General features: G+C 42.5%; 2 protein-coding genes across 3 annotated transcripts; both read right to left on the reverse strand.

Annotated features, from left to right (window-relative positions):
• Window positions 1–279: 279 nt before the first annotated feature.
• On the reverse strand, window positions 280–7,263 carry ficd (FIC domain protein adenylyltransferase). The gene is made up of 3 exons (XM_063017883.1): window positions 7,205–7,263; window positions 5,954–6,266; window positions 280–4,261 (listed from the first exon to the last, which is right to left on the reverse strand). Exons 2-3 carry the CDS (start codon window positions 6,222–6,224, stop codon window positions 3,183–3,185), a joined length of 1,350 nt encoding a protein of 449 aa, XP_062873953.1. The 5' UTR covers window positions 6,225–6,266; window positions 7,205–7,263; the 3' UTR covers window positions 280–3,182.
• A 5,396-nt stretch (window positions 7,264–12,659) lies between these two features.
• On the reverse strand, window positions 12,660–21,347 carry LOC134335446 (chemerin-like receptor 1). Of its 2 annotated transcripts, XM_063017969.1 has the most exons (3): window positions 21,285–21,347; window positions 20,926–21,139; window positions 12,660–16,867 (listed from the first exon to the last, which is right to left on the reverse strand). In XM_063017969.1, exon 3 carries the CDS (start codon window positions 16,854–16,856, stop codon window positions 15,867–15,869), a length of 990 nt encoding a protein of 329 aa, XP_062874039.1. In that variant the 5' UTR covers window positions 16,857–16,867; window positions 20,926–21,139; window positions 21,285–21,347; the 3' UTR covers window positions 12,660–15,866. The 2 variants fall into 2 exon arrangements, with proteins under 2 accessions (XP_062874039.1, XP_062874040.1); XM_063017970.1 differs by lacking the exon at window positions 20,926–21,139 and having other exon boundaries at window positions 21,285–21,344.
• Between the last annotated feature and the right edge of the window lie 2,023 nt (window positions 21,348–23,370).

Below are 23,370 nucleotides of genomic sequence, written 5' to 3' on the forward strand. Positions count from 1 at the left end.
TCATTCAAACTAAAAAGTTGACTGCAAAGTCAGATTCAAGGTGTCTACATATAAATATGATTGGCTATGTCTGAGGGGAGGGGATGGCCGAGGCTCCGAGATGGATTGGCATCCTGTCTGGTGTGTGTCATTACATTGTGCCCAGTTATTCCCGGAAAACTGGACTCACTGTGACCCTGACCAGGATGAAGAGGTGGTAAAACATGAAAATGAAATCTGGGGTTATGTTCACCAAGTAAAACATTTTTAGTTATATATACATGCAATAGAATTCAAACATCGATGCTTCATTTTTATTAACATTGTACATACTGTCCCATTTTTTAAAATGTAATTACAGTTTGTACATAAATATTATTAATCATGAAACCTTCTTTAGGTTTAATAATAAACGGAACGCTCTTAATAATTTATTTAATGATTATTTTCCCCAAACAGAAAACAAAACGGCTTCATCGAGTCAGTCAAATAAATAAAATCATTTCTTACATATAAAGTGCTTCTTGGTACAAAACCTCTAACATGAGGCACAAAGTGGAATTGCGTTAATTTAAAGATGAAGAAATTAAAAAGAAAGAAAGAAAACAGCACAGCAATACATACAACTCACTATAACACTAATAATATGCTACTAGCTGCGGTTAGCATTAGCAACGTTAGCATTTGTGTGTGTCTTTATATTGAATTAATATTTGTTGACTGGTTTGTTTATTAAAATCACATTTTATTTTCAATACTACATTAACAATGTCTGACAGGCAAGTTAGTGAGCAAATGGGGAAAAAAGTCACACCATGTCCCATGTTTTTCCTCAGCACTGACAGCTAGGTAGCTCGCTTGTTAGCTAGAACAAGCTAAAACAAGCACCAGTACTGTAAAGTTATTGTAAAATTAACTAAGAAACATTTATTCATATGTAAATGAATATTGTGTTCTAATAGCTTCTCAGATAACATTCAAACTAAACAACTTTATAAATAAAGCTAGTTTTGCAAAAAAAATTAAATAGCTAATGCAGCTGACATGCTTAGCATTTATTAGCATCTTTAGGCTAATCCTGTCATATTTTATCAGTTTAAAATATAAACTAAACAAAAGCAGGGGGTTTTCTTTATTAGCTTTTTCTTTTCAGATTTTTTGTTCTCTGGATGTGATTGTTGAGTGTTAGCACAAGGTTTAAATAGTTAAACAGAATTTATTACTAAATTCTGACTAAAATTTGTGCCTTTTTTGCATTTTCATCTGTAGATTTTTAAAACGAGTTTACTACAAAGAGTCGTCAACAACTTTTTATTTCAGAAATCATGAACATGTGTCGTTCGGCTTCGTGTTTGTGCGCTGTGCTCACATGTATATACGTTTAGACTAAAACGGTGCAACGGTGGTTCCATGGCAGAAGGACAAAATTTAGCGTTGTAGATTTGTGCGCATTTGTTTAACTCTAATACTGTGATAAGACACAAGCCAAGATTATGTTTAGACTAGGATTTGATATTTGTTCCCAGTAAAGGTCATTAATGTATGCTGGATGGTACGCCAGTCTACCACAGGGCATCACACAGTCAGTCCACTTATGCCTAGTACATATTAAGCTATTTTCAGCCAGATTTTCCAGTCGGAAACACATTTTGGAGTGGTACGTGGGTCACTCATGATCGCCGACAAAACTCACAAGACTGAATTTCTCCAGTTGATCGTTTATTAAGATCAAGCTCTGACCTCGACCTTACTAAACACCTTAGGCATGAATTGGAACGTCATTTGTGAGCCTGGCCTCCAACAGACGCCCCAGAGTACAAAGTCTTGTCGCAAGCCTTCCTAGAGCTTTTTGCATAAATCAGTTATATAGTGGTCACTCCTCACTGACTGGTCACTACTTAACAATCAGAGGTGAACTGCTGTGTCTCGAATACCACCATCGTATGCGCTTTGAGACACAGCCCTCCAGCTCACGGGCAGCACCGTCGGATCTCAAATGCAAGCGTTTCGTGCTGAATTATAACCTGAACCCTGTAAACCAGTCCTGGTTGTTGATGGTGAAGCTTCATGTTGATGAACAGTTGATTCAAACTGGCAGATCTGCTTCATATAAGAGTGACCAGTCAGTCAGGAGGATTTGTTTATAAGGGTCGTTAGCTTGGCTTGCCAACTGGGACTTGAACAGGTGAAGCAGATTACCAAGAATGTCTGAATGTAAAAATACTTGTGGACACCTAGGACCTGATTTTTGTCCTCCGAATCAATTTTGCGATCTTAGATTGTATTTAAGAAGCTTGTAAATCCAGAATGGATTCCCAAATGACAGGTTTTTGGGGTGACCTGGCCTTTACTGGGCATTTTGTTGGGTGTTGTTTGTATTTCTCTAACGTTCACTTCATTACTACCTAAAGAAACAGGTTACTAGAGGGCAGAGCAGGTCATGTGGTATGTTGATTTTCTCCTACCTCCAGAAAGCATGACCAAGGTAAGCCGGTTTCTTTAACTTACTGCTATCCAGAGTATCCAGATGAGTCTGACCAGGGTCTAAGAATGACTAGGATGTTAAAACCTACCTGACCAGTTTGATTATTCCTGTGTAATTCTAGTAAATACTTTATTTAAAATCTAATGTGCCTTCAATGTTTAAAAAAAACATCATAATATACTGTATATTATACACATGGCCAAAAGTATGTGGACACTTGGAAATCCTGTTCCAAAGCAATATGACCAAGAGCATGACTGAAAGCCATTTGGAATGTACTTTTTTCCATCTACTGTCCATAATATTGCCGAAAGATTCAGATAAAAAAAACAGTACTAACTGCTTCTGGAATTAACATCCACATGGGCTCTAAAATACTTCAGAAAACCCTTGTCAATCAACAAACGTTTGTCACTGTAACAGCTATAACAGTCTCCACTCCTTTGGGAAAGCTTTCCACAAGACTTTGTAGTCTGGAGTGTCTGTAGGAGGCCGGGCTCACAATTGACATTCCAATTCATCCATAAAGTGTTTAACAGGGTTGAGGTCAGAGCTTGTGCAAGCCAGCGGAGTTCTTTAAACAAACCTGGTCATGCAAATAATTAATTACTAAACCTGTTAGCAATGGGTGTCCACATACTTTTGGCCATACATTGTATATCAAACATCGTTTTGTACAAACTTTGCAATGCAAATCGGAACAGTCACACTTTCCGTTTCAGTTATGTGCTAATATGGTCTGTTTGCAGTCGGGACAAGCTTGATTGCTAGCACCGGGCAGCCCCACCGCGTGCTCGGTCGTAGCGATGAGCAGCGTGTCCAGCGTGAGCTCCGTACACTTGGCGATGAAGCGTATGAACGGCCGGACGTCTCCCTCGTTCGCCGTGTCCAGGGCGGCGTAGTACTCGGCCCTCTGCTCCTTCCGGATGGTGATGGGCGGGTAGTTGGCCTGCATCAGGACCAGGTTCATGAGCAGCCTGGACGTGCGCCCGTTCCCGTCCACGAACGGATGCACGTAGACGAGCTTGTAGTGCGCCAGGGCGGCGAATTCCACCGGGTGCAGCTGCAGCGTCTCGTCCGAACTGATCCACTGCACCAGCTCCTGCATGTGCCGCTCCACGTCGCTGGGGTGCGGCGGGATGTGGTGGCCGACGAACACCTGGCTGGTCCTGAAGCGCCCCGCTTCCACCGGGTCGGCGTACCCCAGGACTCGCCGGTGGATCTCTAGGACGTCGCCGATGCCCATGGCGCCGGTCCGCGAGAGCAGCGTGGTGTTGATGTACTTCATGGCGGCGTCCACGCCGATGGCTTCGTTCTGCTCCTGCAGGCTCTTACCCGGGACGGCGTATCGCGTCTCGATGATGTGCCGGATCTCCGACAGGGTCAGCGTGTTGCCCTCGATGGCCACCGTGTGGTAAATATGGTGGTAGTACGTCTCCTCCATGATGCGGCGGAGAGCGGAGTTGCCTTTGGGGATGGCCATGAGGCGCTGCACTTTGCCGTCGATGACGCTGAAGTGCCGCTGGTCGATCTCCTCCACTAGAGGGAGGGTGCGGTGACGGCTCACCAGCGCCTTCTGGTCGCAGGGCGAAATGGCCAGGGCTTTGCTGTACAGATGGTCGGCCTGGACCACGTCCTTCTCCTCTTCCAGGATGGTGCCCAGTTCGGTGAGGGCGTCCACAAAGTCTGGGTTCATGCTGAGCGCGTGGATGAGGAGTTTGTGCGCTTTGTCCCGTTTTTTCTGCCTTTTCATCTCCAAAGCCTGGTGGAAAGCGGCCTGAGCCTCCAACAGCGACTCTGTGAGAAAAAGGTTGTGCAACACCTACAGTGTATCACAAAAGTGAGTACACCCCTCACATTTCTGCAAATATTTCATTATATCTTTTCATGGGACAACACTATAGAAATAAAACTTGGATATAACTTAGAGTAGTCAGTGTACAGCTTGTATAGCAGTGTAGATTTACTGTCTTCTGAAAATAACTCAACACACAGCCATTAATGTCTAAATAGCTGGCAACATAAGTGAGTACACCCCACAGTGAACATGTCCAAATTGTGCCCAAATTTGTCGTTGTTCCTCCCTGGTGTCATGTGTCAAGGTCCCAGGTGTAAATGGGGAGCAGGGCTGTTAAATTTGGTGTTTTAGGTACAATTATCTCATACTGGCCACTGGATATTCAACATGGCACCTCATGGCAAAGAACTCTCTGAGGATGTGAGAAATAGAATTGTTGCTCTCCACAAAGATGGCCTGGGCTATAAGAAGATTGCTAACACCCTGAAACTGAGCTACAGCATGGTGGCCAAGGTCATACAGCAGTTTTCCAGGACAGGTTCCACTCGGAACAGGCTTCGCCAGGGTCGACCAAAGAAGTTGAGTCCACGTGTTCGGCGTCATATCCAGAGGTTGGCTTTAAAAAATAGACACATGAGTGCTGCCAGCATTGCTGCAGAGGTTGAAGACGTGGGAGGTCAGCCTGTCAGTGCTCAGACCATACGCCGCACACTGCATCAACTCGGTCTGCATGGTCGTCATCCCAGAAGGAAGCTGACGCACAAGAACGCCCGCAAACAGTTTGCTGAAAACAAGCAGTCCAAGAACATGGATTACTGGAATGCCCTGTGGTCTGACGAGACCAAGATAAACTTGTTTGGCTCAGATGGTGTCCAGCATGTGTGGCGGCACTCTGGTGAGAAGTACCAAGACAACTGTATCTTGCCTACAGTCAAGCATGGTGGTGGTAGCATCATGGTCTTGGGCTGCATGAGTGTTGCTGGCACTGGGGAGCTGCAGTTCATTGAGGGAAACATGAATTCCAACATGTACTGTGACATTCTGAAACAGAGCATGATCCCCTCCCTTCGAAAACTGGGCCTCATGGCAGTTTTCCAACAGGATAACGACCCCAAACACAACCTCCAAGATGACAACTGCCTTGCTGAGGAAGCTGAAGGTAAAGGTGATGGACTAAACCCAATTGAGCATCTGTGGCGCTTCCTCAAGTGGAAGGTGGAGGAGTTCAAGGTGTCTAACATCCACCAGCTCTGTGATGTCATCATGGAGGAGTGGAAGAGGATTCCAGTAGCAATCTGTGCAGCTCTGGTGAATTCCATGCCCAGGAGGGTTAAGGCAGTGCTGGATAATAATGGTGGTCACACAAAATATTGACACTTTGGGCACAATTTGGACATGTTCACTGTGGGGTGTACTCACTTATGTTGCCAGCCATTTAGACATTAATGGCTGTGTGTTGAGTTATTTTCAGAAGACAGTAAATCTACACTGCTATACAAGCTGTACACTGACTACTCTAACTTATATCCAAGTTTCATGTCTATAGTGTTGTCCCATGAAAAGATATAATGAAATATTTGCAGAAATGTGAGGGGTGTACTCACTTTTGTGATACACTGTATATCACCCACGTTATACGGCTAAGTATTTGACCTGAACCATTGTAAATAACCCTTGTTAGTTACTCCTACCTTTATTAGGCTTGGGCTTCTGGGGTAGCAGCTCCAGCGCCGTGTAGGGCACAGTCAGGCTGGTCGAATGCCCCGCAGGCCGGTAGGTGCTGCCCCACAGGTGACATCGCAACAATGGGATGCCTGTCAGCGTGGCACAGCATTTGTCCTCCACACCCACCAGGGGCAGCAGCAGGACCAACACGGAGCCCAGCAGGACGAAGACGAGCGGCCCCCAGCCCCATAGCAGAGGGCTTGAGGTAACGTGGCGCAACACGGTCACCGCTGCCATCAGTCTGGGCGTCCTGTGTCGTCTCGCCTCACGTCCAGCATTCTGTAAACACGAACCAGGATCATTTTTTTAAATCATGGACTCTACAAAGTACCAAAAGATTTAAACAAACATCTGGCAGCAAAATTGCGTTACACAGACTCTACAAAGTACCACGAGATTTTAAACATCTGGCTGCAAAATTGGGTTACACAGACTCTCTGAAGTACCGGGAGATTTTAAACATCTGGCAGCAAAATTGGGTTACACAGACTCTCTGAAGTACTATGAGATTTGAACAAACATCTGGCTGCAAAATTGGGTTACACTGACTCTACAAAGTACCAGAAGATTAACAAACATCTGGCAGCAAAATTGGGTTACACTGACTCTGAAGTACCAGGAGATTTTAAACATCTGGCAGCAAAATTGAGTTACACAGACTCTCTGAAGTACCAGGAGATTTTAAACATCTGGCAGCAAAATTGGGTTACACAGACTCTCTGAAGTACCAGGAGATTTGAACAAACATCTGGCTGCAAAATTGGGTTACATGGACTCTACAAAGTACCAGAAGATTAACAAGCATCTGGCAGCAAAATTGGGTTCCATTTTCCCAGGATGGACAGGACATTAGTACAAAACATACTTCCAAAGCTCACTCGAGTTACTTGGCATGTTCTCCCCACCCTATGCAAAAGGTCCACGTGTGTGTTACCCTGCCCGGACAAACCGCGACCTTGACCAGAATAAAGCGGTTTTATGAAAACACACCAAGGATTCGTTTAGTAAGTCAATAAACGATCGTTAGATTCTGTAAAACTGTCTGAGTGTTGCGTGTATTTACCGGCTACGTGCATACTAGCCTACTAATCAGTATGCATTACTGTATGTCCATACGTCTATCCGTACTATTTTAGCATACTATCTAGTATGCTAAACAACTTAAGCGGTTATTCACGATAAACAGATTCCGTTTCCATAGAACGATGTTTACTTACGTTTCTGACAACCGTTCAGCTCTAAATCCACTCAGAAAAACTTAATAAAATGAAAAATAACAATACATTTACATTTACGCTTCACTACAGCTAGTGAGACTCTTTCATTTTCTTTCCGTGACTGGGTCGTACTTCAGGGCTGAAACGCTATTGGTCGAGTTGATCTAAACGGCGTCGCTGATTGGCTAATTCCAGACCGGCCTACTATGAACAGCAACACGTTAACCTGATCGTAGGCTTTTCTGATTGGATGAGGGGAGATCTACTCCACCGCTGACTACGTCCGGTCGCGTCCCAAATAAAAATAGAAACACTGTGTTACTCAGTACTCAGGTAAAAATAGAAATACGTTATATTATTGTTAGAGTATTTATAAGAACACAACACCTTATTTCTGAAAGGCCAGGCTGGCTGCAGGTTTCCATACAAACTAAGCACAGTATTTTTGTGTAACGTGTTTCATATACATGTATACATATATGAAAACAGGAAAGGGCCTTCCCTAAATTATTGCCACAAAATTTAAAGCATATTGTGTATTTAAAAGTCAACAGTAATTTGGGCTTTGGGTTGATTGCCACATCTTTACACCTGCCAGCAGCAGATTCTGTGAATTGTTTACTTGTGAATTGTGAGGCTTGCTAGTGACAACAATGTGGTAAATGAAAATATAAAAGCGGCGGAAGCGTGATCAGGGGCTGTTTAATTGTCTTGTCTGTTTTTGAAAGGTGTAATAATGGCTCTAAGCTAATTACCTGAAGCTGGGAGGAAACTGAATATGTGTGCCAGGTCTGTGGTGTCATACATATGATGATACAACAGACTGTATAAACAGATATGATCGCCTCCTTTTGATAGTGCATTTTTGGATACCATGGCGAACTTTGTTAATTGACAAGGGTATTCTGAAGTATTACTATTAGTACTTTATCTGATTTTTTTCGCCAATGTTATGGACAGTAGATGGGGAAAAAGTAGATTCTTAAATTGCTTGCAGTCATGCTCTTGATCCAAGGACGGATTAAGGATAGTCTGGGCCCCTGGGCAAAGAGTTGCCCAGGGCCCCCTCCAAAAACATAAATAGATTAATACATTAAACCAGTGTTTCTCAACCTTTGCTCAGTCACGGCACCCTTTAAAAGTGTTCAAAATATTGAGTTGCCCCAGTCTACAATGTATTGAAAGGCACTTAATCTCTGCGTCCCTCCTCGCACCACGCCCCCCTCCCCTTGGTGAACCAGCTCCGCCACACCCCCTCCCCCTTGGTGGACCAACGCTCGATCGGCACACCCCCCTCCCCTTGTAGAGTCGGCGCGTACGGTAGCTTACCTGGCAATTTGTAGGTCCCTAGAAGATCAAGGACCCATGGTGAACGACTTCTGTAGAAGTCTAGGGGCCCCAAAAGCATGGCTAGGGCCCCCTAACCTTGAGGGCCCCTGGGCGCTGGCCCCACTGGCCCGGTCAGTAATCCAGCCATGTCTTGATCTGTTTACTTTTGGCAAAGTCTAGAACCTTGATCCATCCTTGATTAAGCAACTGAGCCTTTTGTTAATGTTACTGCTTTGCTAGCAGGAATAATGAAAGGTGAACAGGATTTTAAAACAAGCTTTTTGTGAATGACAGTAAACTGAACATGTGTCAACTTGAAGAAGAACAAGAACAACAGGACATGTTTTTTTTTTTTTTACATATTTTCTACTGTCCCAGCTTACAAAGTTCTAAAACCTGTATTACAGTGTGTTACAGTGCTAAAACAAATGAAGTCAGTAACATTGAATATGTTTTTTTTTTTATTCTGTTATGAATTCTATTCCTGTAAAAGACAGTTTATAAATCACTGCTTTCAATGTTTTCTTTAGTTTTAACTTTTTTTGGATTAGATTCATACAAAAATTTTGTTAATTACTGTAAACTATGTAAATAATGATGGCAAAAGATGCTGAACAAGAAACAGACCTTCCCCAAATATTATTGAATTTATGCACTTAGAAATGGGTGCAGCTGGAAAACCTGAGATTTTTAATCATTTAGTCACAGAAAAAAACAATTAAAGAAATGATTGAAATCCCATGAAATGCACGTCACTTGTAGAGGCATGTGAACTGTTGCAGGCTGTTTGTTAAAAACTCTGGAGACAAGTTGAGGCGAATCCTCAGATCATGAAGACGGATATCTTCAGATCATCTTTTAAGATAAATTTGTAATGAATTTCTAAACCCCCGAATTACTTAACCCCGTTAACTCCTTGCATTCTTTCTCATGGCCCGGAAAGAACTTTGAAACGCTGCCAGGGAATGAAAATAAAAATTAGGGATGTAACGATACACTCACACTCACACACTGCGATTCACGATACTGGGTTCACGATACGATTTGATCCTGATTTTTTTAATTATGACAAAGTTTCCTTTTATTATTTCTCTTAATAAAATAAAATACTGTATTTGTGCTTATTTTTTATTTATCTAAATAATGAATGTCCTTGTATTTCTGAGGTAGGTATTACTATGCAAAACAATGCTGCACGTTTCCCTTTTTGTATAAAAATAAAACTGAAATAAAATAAATCCCACATTAAATAAATAAATTAATAATACAAATAAAGAAAGTACCCTCACATAAATACATTTGGCTGGAAAATTCAGAACCTGGCAAACCTGTAGTGCCGTCAACCAGGCAAGGTGAATAGCGCCAGCGCCCTCTGCTGTTTAAAGTGAATATGGATTCATTATACATGTAAACCGATTTGAATAGAACTGTATTGTGGTGCATCATTACATCCCTAATGGACATGTACACACGCATCAAAAAATCACTTTCCAAACCCTGAAAAGTGACTTACACTACTGTGACAGTATACAGTCTAAACAGTTAAGGGAGGGCCTTGTTTCAGGGCCCAACAGTGACAATCTGGCAGTGGGATTACTAGTCCAGTACCTTGAGCACTAGGCTATAAGTGCGCTACATGACCGATACATGGACCCTAATTAAGTGTCTTTAAATGGAGATGCTGGGACTTGAACCTACTACTGTACTGAGCTACATCCCCTATATGCCTCCACTATTTTTGGAAGGCTACCTACAAAATTTGGGACGTGTCCGGTAAAAGTTAGTGAGAGTTTGTCAACGTGTCAATCTTTTGATAATATTGTGCACTGTAGAGGGTGAAATACCTAAAAATCAATACAAATATTTAAGCTATGTTGTTTTTAAACTCCTTAATTATTGGATGGTGGATTTTTTCGGGAAATTGACATGCCTCGACTTCTAGGTCTAGTTCTATATAACAAAGCATTGATTGAATTTTTACCTCCATCTTTTTGGGATTGATGGACATTATTTGGATTTGTGTCACCCTTTAATGGCTATAATAGCTAAGACTATGGTTCACACACGAATCATACAGCATCCGCACACTTATAATCCAGTATTTCATATTTATTTTAAACTACACGTGTACATTTACTTATGCATAGTGCATATTTTATTTTTCAAAGTGTATATTATTTTTGTGAGTACTGCTACAAGGATGCCATGCAAAAAAATGTCATTAAACCATTCAATGTGTACGCCGCTCAGGTGGCGCAGCGGTAAAAGAGACGCGCTGCAACCAGAGCTGGATTCTGGAGCACGTAGTATCGAATCCAGCTTTGCTTTACCGGTTTGAAGCTGAGTGGCTGTATGAGCAACGATTGGCCGGTTGCTCATATGGGGGGTGGGACAAAGAACCGGATGTGGGTCTCTCTCTGTCAGAATGCGATTACGTTCTCTACCGGCTGATTGGAGGCGCTTGCACAGAGATGGGAGAGGGTGCCCTTAGGGTGTGTCTCTCCGCATGCAGCGCTAGGTGACGCCAAATCTCGTCAATGTGTGGGTGGCAAAGATGCATCTGGCTGCTGCTCGTGTTTCGGAGGGGATACGGGTTAGCTTCAATCACCTCCATCAGGGCAGGGTTCGGCATACACAGAGAGGAAGCACGATGCTAATTGAACAATTGGAAGCGCTAAAAAAAGGGGAGAAAAAGGGGTAAAAAAAAAAAAAAAAAAAAAACATTCAATGTGTTAAGGAATGTTTAAAAGGTCAGGCATTGCCCCCCCACATTCGTCTATAAATGTTTCCACAAGCAAAGACTGTGTCCATGGAAATGTGGGCCGAATTCTTCTAAACAGCATTTCCAATTCGTCTTACTCATTTGGTTAGCCCAGATGTTGTCAGGTTCCTCTGTGTCCATGGTTCCTCCACACCAGACTCATCAAAGCACACCTTAATTTACATATTTACATTTTCGGTGTTTAGCAGACGTTCTTATGCTTCCATAGTAAAAATGACCTTACTCTAGTTTAAGTAGATAACAGACCAAGAATATAAATCTGCTGAAACTCTGTTAGAACCAAAGTTTTTTTATGCAAGAAATAAATAAGAGCGTTATAAACTACATGCTCAGGTGGCGCACGGGTAAAAATACACGCTGGAACCAGAGCTGGGATCTCGAATACATCGTATCGAGTCTCAACTCTGCCTGCCGGCTAAGGATGAGCGGCCACATGAACAACGATTGACAGGTTGTTCTTAAATGGGCGGGACTAAGCCAGATGGGGTCTCTTTCTCTCTCATAACTGGTACAAGTACATGTCAGCTTAAGTGCTTAATAAAGAGATGATGAAGGTTTTTTAATCGTCTTTTGGAGACAACAAGAAACTCTGATGTGTCGACAGACAAGGAAAGCTCGTTCCACCACTTGGGTGCCAGTACAGAGAAGAGCCTTGAAGCTCGTGTTCCCAGAGTCCTGGGTGGAGAATCAAGTCGAGTGAGACTAGTGGCTCTGAGGTTGCTGGGAGTCATCAGGAGCGATTGATCTCCAAGGATAAGTTACAGCTTCGTCCTGCTGGGATTGAGTTTTGCTTCATGTCACAGGTGTAGGTGTGTACAGTAAAGCAAGCTTTACATCAGCGTGGGTCTTAATGTCTTCTATACAAGACAGAAACTCTCGCTCTGAAACTGGCAGCAATGTGTTAATCACATGGAGGAGTGTAGTTATCAGATAAAGTAAATATTGACCAGATGTGTTGAAAAGGAAAACTGTGAGGCATTCAGACCCAAGGTCTGTACATACTAAGATATCAGCGAAAGAGAAAACACAAAGCTGAAGTTGCTTATTAAACGAACTTACTGTATGTTCCCAGTTCATGTGGTGGTGTTTAGTTATATATTATGTGCTTCATAAGCCTGGTTTAGCTTACATGACTTAAGCAACTCTGTTGCCAGTAAGATGTTATTTCTAGACGTGTCATTCTGGGAGCCAGATGATTGTGGTTTCGGTATCTCTCGGGAAGTAAAGCTCTTCTTGGTTCTACTAATAAATATCCTGGTCTCAAGTGGGCTTGACTAGAGTGAAAACAGAATGTATTTTAGAAGGAACATTATAGTATAATAAAAAGATCCAGTTAACAAGCAGTAAAAGTAAAGCAAGGTTTAATTTTGTCCAAAAGCAGCAGCTTATAAAATTATACAAACATAAAAATCTTATATTGAGTACATTACTTTAAAATAATGTCATAAACACTTTTAACAAGACACTTTGAATATAAAGTTTTAAGCTACCTTGAAGGATATTATTCCCCACCTCTTTTAAGTAAACTATACAGCCACGTTCATTTTGAGCAAGTGTTTAAAATCTATTATATTTGCAGCGGAGAAAAGCACACCAGCGCCGAGATCCGAACACCCCTGTTCGAATCTCGGCTCTGCTCCCGGTAGGCTGGGCGCCATCTAGCTGGCACGATCGGCAGTGCTGCAGCAGACTTAAATTGGGGGAAATGATCGCACTAAGTGGGTGGGGTCTTCAAGCGCTGTGCAAGGACCCTGGCGCCTGTGCAGAAAGTGGATGAGCCTCATGTGCTAATCCACCGAAGCACGGGCGTAAAAGAGGGGGCTCCATTAAGCCAAGTCCAGAGACAAATGGCACATCTGACCAGTTTGGACTGGAACGGAGCAGTGATCTCAATTCCAACTGAACACCTTTGGGATGGGATGAATTGGAATGCCACATATCTTCTGATCGATCAGCCAAATGCCTTTCCAGAGAAGCGGAAATGATCGCCCATGTTTTAGGAACAGGATGTTCAAGAATCTGGCGTGTCTGCATACTTTCAGCCGTAGGGTGTGTCCTAAATATAAAGGGACACGGCAGGTTAAGGGATGTACAAGGCACTGTATGTTAAACCTCGTTTTGGACGGAAACGTTTACTCAGATAAAGTGGTGCGTGTTAACGTCTAGATTATAAAGTGTTTATTATTTATAAATACAGACAATCCACAATAAACTGATGAAAGGTTGTTTTACGATCCTTCAGTCATGGTAAAGGAACAGTTACAGAAGTCACTCAGGATAAATGTTTTAATATTTTTACCCACAGACATTAAAATCTTAGAGATTAGAGGCTGTTCATGAGTTTTTAATAGATTCAGATCTGGGCTGTGGTTGATGCCATTCTTTGTGGATTTGAGGGTATGATTCAGGTCATTGTCCTGCTGAAAGGAAAAATTCTTCTTCTTTTTCATCTTCAGTTTTTTTTAAGCAAGTCTGCAGGTTTTGTTCCAGAACATTTTGTGACTGATATTTGGAACTGTTCATAATCCCACCCTAAGGTCAGGGATTGACCTTGGACGAGAGGGCCGTTCCAATTCGTCCCGAAGGTGCCGAGTGCGATCGAGGACTGTTCGGACTGCTGGAGTGCCTCCACACCAAACCTCGCTGTATGTACAGGGGTGCAGTCATGCTGGTGGTGGACTAGTAATCAGAAGATTGCAGGTTCAAGCCTCACTACTACTAGGCAGGTTGCCAATGAAAATTAAAAACCTGGACGTTCCTTCACTAAAGTGTTGCCTCAAAGTTTAAAGCATCTGAACAACTGTTCTGATACACCTGTTATCCAACTTGACTTTTCACCAGTTCCAGCTGATGAAAAACAGCTAATGCTGCCACCACCATGCTTCACTGTTGGTATGTTCTTGTGGTGATGGACATACCTGTTGGAAATCTGGCCAAAAAGTTCAACTTTGAACCATGAGACACTTTTCCCAGATGCTTTTGGAAGCCAGGCTTGGATGTTTCTTTCTTGCCACCCAACCCCACAGCCCAGACATATAAAGAACACCAGCGATTGTTGTCACATGTAGGGCATGTAGGGCAGATCCAGTATTTCCTGAACATCCAGAAGTTTCTGCAGCCCTTTTATTGTTTCTGTAGCCTCCTAGCAGCCTTCTGGGCCACTTTTCTTCTTGTCCTTTCATCTGATTTGGATGGACGTCTGGTTCTTGGTAAAGTCACTGTTCCATAATCTGTTTGTTCTGACTGAAACCTTTCAGCAGTGAGATTCCTTTAATGCTTTGTGAGATCTTCATGGTCTGTGGCTTTTGTTGTAAGGTGCAGCTCAGTAGATGTGAATAGAAGTTAATAGAAGTGAATAGAAGTTAATAGAAGTGAATAGAATTCCTTTATTTATCATTTATACATGTATGTACAGTGGAATTACATTATTTTTGGAAGCTGGGGTCAGAGCGCAGGGTTGGCCGTTGTACGGCGTCTTTGGAACAAACTGGGTTAAGGGTCTTGCTCAACAAACAAAAGGGCGAATGTGATTGGTCCATTCTGAACACAACCACACACCCAGTTATAAGACACTTTATTATCGTCATTGAGTTTTTTATAGATTATAGGTTACACTGAGAGTGGAAATGAAACGAACGATTAATCTTAGTATCTTGAATGTTGGAAAAGGGGGGCGTCTGAAAGGCTCTAAATAGACGTGAAACCTATCCTGGCTCTAGGGAACCAAAACATTTCCAGGGTCGTTCTTAGTTTCGTTCTTGTTTTCAGCTGTTTCTAATCCTCTTATGTTTTTTTTGGTGGTTTTTGCATGTCTGCCAGTTTTCCGGTGTTGTTTGTGGTAGATCTGAAACTGGGAGTGATTCCAAGACCCTGTGGATACGTACACAGATGAGCACATGAGGACTGGAGAGTGAATGTCCAAAATACGTGTCCACCGGGATTTTGTTTGATGATTCTTAGAGCTTTCAGATCTCCTACTTTATTATTTACGGGCTTCTGCATGATTCTTATTGAGCCAGGGTATTTGGGTGAGCGTCCAAGCCTTTCGATCCACCTCTGATTGTTTGGATTGACTGCTGTGAGCTCAGGGGTCAGGGCTCTGTTCAGACCACTGGACGAAAGCAGATGAAAAGCCGCCCCGAAGATTTACTGTTGGTGCGTTCTTTTGGAATTCTGGCTTAAAAGTTCAACCAAGGTCTCACCAGACCATAAGACATTTGTGATTCCAAGACCTTGTGTGTACGTACACCAATAAGGACATGAGGACTCTATAGGACAAAATAATCCTGGAGAATTAAAAACATGCGAGAGATCCGAAATCTTTACTGGTGCCAGTGTCCCAAATACGTGTCCACCGAGATTTTGTTTGATGATTCTTAGAGCTTTCAGGTTCTCCTACTTTATTATTTACAGATTGTTTGGATTGAAGAGTGTGGAGTTTAAAAAACACAGCTTCTTAAAAGCAGACTTTACTTTACAAAATGCTTTAGATACAGTTGAGATGTTTTGGGTGGCACTGACCCCTCCTAGCTCCCCCTTTTGTGCCAGGCACTACTGCAGCAGCATTAAATCTTTACAATCCTGAACGTCACACAGCCGCAGGGACATCCACTTCATCTTTACGTCGCATCTCACCAGGAGATAGATGACCGGGTTGACGCAGCAGTGAGCCGCCGCCAGGACGGTGCCGGCCGGCAGTGCGTACTCAAACCCGGCGTACTGTCCTTTGGTGATCTGTAGCATGGCCATTAACATCAGAGGCGTCCAGCAAACAAAGTGAGCCACCTTTATCCAGCACGAGATCTGCCGCAAACCCCGCCTACCGTAATCCCGGCGACCTTCTTCACGTTTCAGGCAGCAGCTGATGCCCATCAGGAACCCCGGCAGCGCGATGCCGAGCAGGAACCGATAAAGAACGACGATCAGTAGCTTCTGCTCTCCGTCGTTCGTCGATTTGTCGTTGTCGAAGTCGAAATCGTCGATGCATTCCAAGCCCCGCTTGGTATACCTCAGCTCCCGCGAGAACAAAGATGGCATGGCCAGGACGGCGGCGAGCGTCCAGGAGAACAAGACCATGAAGAGGTCCGCGGTCGCCCCGCGCCCGAGCTGTCTAGGCCAGCACTTTCTGATGCACGTGCTGCTCTTGATGGTGCTGCTGATGCTCCACATACTCAGCATGGTCCCCGTGGAGAAGAAGCTGAAGTAAATGGCGTAGGAGGCGAATTTGCAGACGATCCCTTCGTATCGCCAGTTGAAGTGGAACCAGGCGTAGAGCAGCTGGAAGGGCAGGAATATCAAGCAGATCAGGTGGGTCACGGCCAGAGTCAGGACCCAGACGGCGGTGTCTCGATCCAGCAGTTTCTGGTAGGCGCAGCTACCGGCGACCACGACCCAGGAGTTGAGGACCAGTCCGACGATGCAGATGGTGGAGTAGCTGATGATGAAGAGCATCCTGATATGTTTTGGGTACTCTGCGTCAGCTTCTAGTTCACCTATAATCTTGTCGTAGTCGAAACCTGGTGTGACATTTGTACCGGACATCCTGGAAACTCCTAGAAGAGAAATAAACAGAGGTGGAAAGTAATGAATTACATTTACTCGTTACTGTAATTGAGTAGTTTTTTTGTGTACTTGTACTTTTTAAAGTAGATTTCACAGTCTGTAATTTTACTTTTACTTACAGTGTATCACAAAAGTGAGTACACCCCTCACATTTCTGCAAATATTTCATTATATCTTTTCATGGGACAACACTATAGACATGAAACTTGGATATAACTTAGAGTAGTCAGTGTACAGCTTGTATAGCAGTGTAGATTTACTGTCTTCTGAAAATAACTCAACACACAGCCATTAATGTCTAAATAGCTGGCAACATAAGTGAGTACACCCCACAGTGAACATGTCCAAATTGTGCCCAAATGTGTCGTTGTCCCTCCCTGGTGTCATGTGTCAAGGTCCCAGGTGTAAATGGGGAGCAGGGCTGTTAAATTTGGTGTTTTGGGTACCATTCTCTCATACTGGCCACTGGATATTCAACATGGCACCTCATGGCAAAGAACTCTCTGAGGATGTGAGAAATAGAATTGTTGCTCTCCACAAAGATGGCCTGGGCTATAAGAAGATTGCTAACACCCTGAAACTGAGCTACAGCATGGTGGCCAAGGTCATACAGCAGTTTTCCAGGACAGGTTCCACTCGGAACAGGCTTCACTAGAGTCGACCAAAGAAGTTGAGTCCACGTGTTCGGCGTCATATCCAGAGGTTGGCTTTAAAAAATAGACACATGAGTGCTGCCAGCATTGCTGCAGAGGTTGAAGACGTGGGAGGTCAGCCTGTCAGTGCTCAGACCATACGCCGCACACTGCATCAATTCGGTCTGCATGGTCGTCATCCCAGAAGGAAGCTGACGCACAAGAAAGCCAGCAAACAGTTTGCTGAACACAAGCAGTCCAAGAACATGGATTACTGGAATGCCCTGTGGTCTGACGAGACCAAGATAAACTTGTTTGGCTCAGATGGTGTCCAGCATGTGTGGCGGCGCCCTGGTGAGAAGTACCAAGACAACTGTATCTTGCCTACAGTCAAGCATGGTGGTGGTAGCATCATGGTCTTGGGCTGCATGAGTGCTGCTGGCACTGGGGAGCTGCAGTTCATTGAGGGAAACATGAATTCCAACATGTACTGTGACATTCTGAAACAGAGCATGATCCCCTCCCTTCAAAAACTGGACCTCATGGCAGTTTTCCAACAGGATAACGACCCCAAACACAACCTCCAAGATGACAACTGCCTTGCTGAGGAAGCTGAAGGTAAAGGTGATGGACTAAACCCAATTGAGCACCTGTGGCGCATCCTCAAGTGGAAGGTGGAGGAGTTCAAGGTGTCTAACATCCACCAGCTCCGTGATGTCATCATGGAGGAGTAGAAGAGGATTCCAGTAGCAACCTGTGCAGCTCTGGTGAATTCCATGCCCAGGAGGGTTAAGGCAGTGCTGGATAATAATGGTGGTCACACAAAATATTGACACTTTGGGCACAATTTGGACATGTTCACTGTGGGGTGTACTCACTTATGTTGCAGCCATTTAGACATTAATGGCTGTGTGTTGAGTTATTTTCAGAAGACAGTAAATCTACACTGCTATACAAGTTGTACACTGACTCCTCTAAGTTATATCCAAGTTTTATTTCTATAGTGTTGTCCCATGAAAAGATATAATAAAATATTTGCAGAAATGTAAGGGGTGTACTCACTTTTGTGATACACTGTAAGTATGTTTTGTATTAAGAATTGTAATTTGCTACATTTTAAATAACATCCGTTACTGAGTAAAATAATAAACGCTAAAGAAATTGCGTCTGGGAAACTACTGCAGTGAATTCTGCGATGGGGAGTCAGATCTTTTGTCTCGGTTCCTTTTAAAGAGCCGTATATATACATACTGACTCCCAGAGGCGCGACTCGGTTCCTTTATTTCAGTTTAAAGGGCCGCTCAATAGATTCGAATCATTCTACGACTCATCACTAGTGGTTATACAGTTTAAAAAAGTTTTATGGGACTAAAATGACACATTACACATCCCTAAATGTTTTAAATGTTGTATCAACATGTTTCTTCTATTATATTTGAATTAAAAACAACTATTGTGAGATTTATATCCACTTGTCCTGTTTGCATTACACAGAAGAGACACCCCCCCCCCCCTTAATAAAGTAACGAAGTGAAGTTTACTCTGAGTACATTTTAAATGAGTTACTTTTTACTTGAGTAGATTTTTAGACTAGTAACTTTACTCGTACTTAAGTAAAAAATCATTAAAGTAATAGTACTTTTACTTGAGTACAATATTTTAGTACTCTATCTATCTATCTATCTATCTATCTATCTATCTATCTATCTATCTATCTATCTATCTATCTATCTATCTATCTATCTATCTACAGTGGTGTATAGTAACGAAGTAATAATACTTCGTTACAGTACTTAAGTAGTTTTTTGGAGTATCTGTACTTTACTGGAGTATAAAAATTTTCGGCAACTTTTACTTTCACTTTACATTTACTAAAGAAAATGTGTACTTTTACTCCGTTACATTTCACGTATGTAAATTCGTTACTCGTTACTTTAAAATAAAACGACAAGAATAGTTTTTAGCTGAATGATGTGAGATGTGTGACAGACTGCAGCAGGCTTGGCGGATCTGCGCTTTAAGTTAGAGCGGTGGTTAAACACATTACTGCGCATGTGCAAACAAACTGTTCGCGTTCTGAGTGAAGCGCGTCGCTCTGTTCACCCAAACACACGAAAATCCCGGAATATCAGAATCTCTCCGTCTAACTTCACCAAACACACTGATGTCAGTTAAGAACGATTAATAAAGTAAAACAGCTTCCGATTTTTATTTCTTATTATTAGCGTTGAGATTGTTCAGATATCTAGCTACCATTTTCAATTACATTCGAACCACAAATAAAACGGTTCACTAAATTAGTTTAGAATGAATTCAGTGCAGACATGAAGACACGTCCATTATTTACAAAAACTGATAAACAAAAATTTCCTCAGATAACCTCTGTATTACACTGACAGTAAAAAGATTCAGGGTGTTGAGGAAAATGCGTGCTGCAACCCTTTAATAGTCTCAACAATAAAATAATGTTTAAAAGATTATTTCTTTGCTTTTACTAGTTTTTAACATTTCCAACTTTTCATGGATGATTTTTCAGCTGCTGCGTCAAGCTGACATAAGTTAGAAATTGTGCTTTTTTTAAAATGTGAATACCAATAATTTTTTTTAGTTTAACACATGCCAATCAGGGAGTAGATCTGGCCAAAACGAGATTATTTAAATACAATTAATTAATTACTATTAATTAATTTTGCCAAAGTTCAGTGGTTATAGGTTGTTGAGATATATCTATGACTTGTACAACCCAAATCAAAAACTGGGACAGTATAGTAAATGCGAATAAAAAAGACATACGAATAACATAGACATTTTAAGCCTACAACACGTTCTAAAAAAGTTGGAAAGCTAAGTTAGAGCTAATAATAAGGTAAAAAAAAAATAATGACACGATTTTAAACAGGTGATGTCAACAGCTGATTATAATGATGAATTGCACAAATCATGTTCAGATGGAAGAAAGAAAAAAAGGTTGTTAAGGTGGTTTACAGAATTAAAAGAACAATCTTCATATTTTTCAAAATGACCGCTTCAGTTTATACTAACAGCATTTACTTTTTACTTCTACTTTTAATACTTAAGTACATTTTATATCAAATTACTTTTAATACTTAAGTACATTAAACATTAGATACTTTTAGACTTTTACTCAAGTAATATTCCATGAGGTGACTTTTACTTCTGTAAGTATCCATCCATCCATCCATCCATCCATCCATCCATTGGCCTGTCTGTCTATCTGTCAATCCATGTCTGTGTGTTAGTGTGTTACTGACGCCGCTTATGAAAGCCTTTACTGATAGTCCTGTTCATTTAGGGCTCTGAGCTTTTCTTCAAACGAAGCATGTAATTTCCTTTATATAATTCATTTATTACGCCTATTAGGAACTAATGTGGCTGAAACACATGCAAGAACGTACATATTAAAATCTATTTTTGACGTAGATGTTGACGCTGCACACCAGGGCCGGCGCTGGGGGGGGGGGGCTGAGGGGGGCATTGCCCCCCCAAATTGTGTCTTTGCCCCCCCAAGCAAAGCAGTCCAGAACCGGGGCTAGGGGGGGCTGAGGGGGGCATTGCCCCCCCAAATTGTGTCTTTGCCCCCCCAAGCAAAGCAGTCCAGAACCGGGGCTGCTGCACACACAGACATACAGACTGGATTTTACTTGTGCATTCAGATAACTTGTCAAGTCTTGCAAATGTATTTATCTGTCTGTCTGTCTTCAGTCAATATACAAAACAAGTACAAATTATATAAGATTATTAAATGCAACCTTACCTCCGAATAATCGGTTTGCTTTTAGAATCTCTGAGCTTCTTCAGTGCTGCAGCTTGTTCACAGCGACAGACTGAATCTGTGGGACTTTTTTTTGGATCTTAATACTTCACCCCCCTCCTGTCACCCACAGCTTCTGCACACGGCTCTAAACCAGCGGAATGCTCTCTGTATTTGGCTGCACCGATTTCCTCGTCTGGCAATAATAAAACCTTTGTTTTAGATCACAGAAGAGAATTAACCACATGTTTTACAGAAGCAGGATGTTTGGTGGGAGTCTGTGTGGGCAAGCTCACTGGACTGTGGACGGTAACGTTTGCCCACCATCAGGTTCTAACTGCAACCAAACCTGCTGTTTTTTTTTGGTGCATTCTGGATTATTGGGCAACATCAGACCATTTAAAAACACATTTTCCTCAAGGAGAAGATAGCAGTTTGGGTTTTCTTTCCTAATTTCTAATTCCTAAGGAGACCAGTGTTCCATGTACAACCCCAAACCCGACTTTCTTACATTGACTTTGACTTTTATTTGATGTCAGACAGGATGAACCTGAGATATTTCATGTTTTATCTGCTCAAACTCATTTTATTTATTAATAAACATCCATTCCTGCATTTCAGACCTGCAACACATTCCAAAAAAAGTTGGGACGGTAAAGCATTTACCACTTTGTAATGTTGCCGTTCCTTTTCACCACATTTAAAGACGTTTTGGCACCGAGGAAACCAAGTGATTTAGTGTTTCAGCTTTTATTTTCTGAAGATGTGCAACAGTATGGGGGGTCGTCGTTGTTCAAAATTCTTCACACATTCCCTATTGGGGACAGGTCAGGACTGCAGGCAGGCCAGTCCAGTTCCCGTACCCTCTTCTTTCACAGCCGCGCCTTTGTAATGTGTGCATTAGGTGGTTTTGCATCGTCTTGTTGAAAAATGCTGGACGTCCCTGGAAAAGACGACGTCTTGAAGGCAGCACATGTTGCTCTAAGATCTCAGTGTACTTTTCTGTATTAATGCTGCATCACAGAAGTGTGAATTACCTTTACCAAGGGCACTGACACGCCCCCATACCATGACACACCCTGGTACTGACACGCCCCATACCATGACAGACCCTGGTACTGACACGCCCCATACCATGACAGACCCTGGTACTGACACGCCCCATACCATGACAGACCCTGGTACTGACACTGATAACAGTCTGGATGGTCCTTTTCATCTTTGGTCCGGAGCACACAGACCTGGAATGCTGATTCATCTGACCACAATACACGTTTCCACTGTGTGATGGTCCATCCTAGATGCCTCCGAGCCCAGAGAAGTCAACGCCGCTTCTGGAAATGGTTAAGATAAGGCTTCTTTTTTGCACAGTAAAGATTTAAGTATCATTTGTGCAGTAACTCTGTATTGTAGAGCTTGATAAAGGTTTGATAAACTAATCCCTCACCCATGTGGTTATATCAGCTAGTGTTGAGTGGAGGTTCTTGATGCTGTCTAAGGGATGGAAGATCACGGGCGCACAATCTGGAAATTTCTCCCGATTCCTTGAATGGTTTAATGATATTCTGCACTGTAGAGGGAGAACATGCAAACTCTCACACATTTGTGGACAAACTGGATCCTCTGATAATCTTTTTCAGAATGTGTTGCAGGCCTGAAATGCATAAATGGACAAAACATCAATATATCTCAGGTTCAAACTGTCTGCAATCAAATAAAAGTCAAAGTCAATGATTTGAAATGCAGAACCAGAGCAGAGCAAATCTGTAGGAAAAATAAACAGCCTGAATGTTCGGGGGTAAATCTGACCCCCTACTGTGTCTCTAATTCTGGCTCTGATTGTGACATTTCCACATATCAACCCTAACACACAGCAGGGAAAATAAATAAAATAAGCCCCCCCCCCTCCATTCCTTCCCGTTGCCTGTTTTCCTCTTTAATACTGTTCACAAATAAAGTCATTTTACTTTCACTTTCTGTTCGTCGTGCTGGAACAGCCAGGGGTCGTGTCCTGAATTTAAAGCACGCATTTCATTTTATATACTGGATTGTATCCATCTGTTAGCAGTGTGTGTTCCTAAAGCATCTG

This window comes from Trichomycterus rosablanca, chromosome 21 (genome assembly GCF_030014385.1).
Source record: "Trichomycterus rosablanca isolate fTriRos1 chromosome 21, fTriRos1.hap1, whole genome shotgun sequence".
Lineage (NCBI taxonomy): Eukaryota > Metazoa > Chordata > Actinopteri > Siluriformes > Trichomycteridae > Trichomycterus > Trichomycterus rosablanca.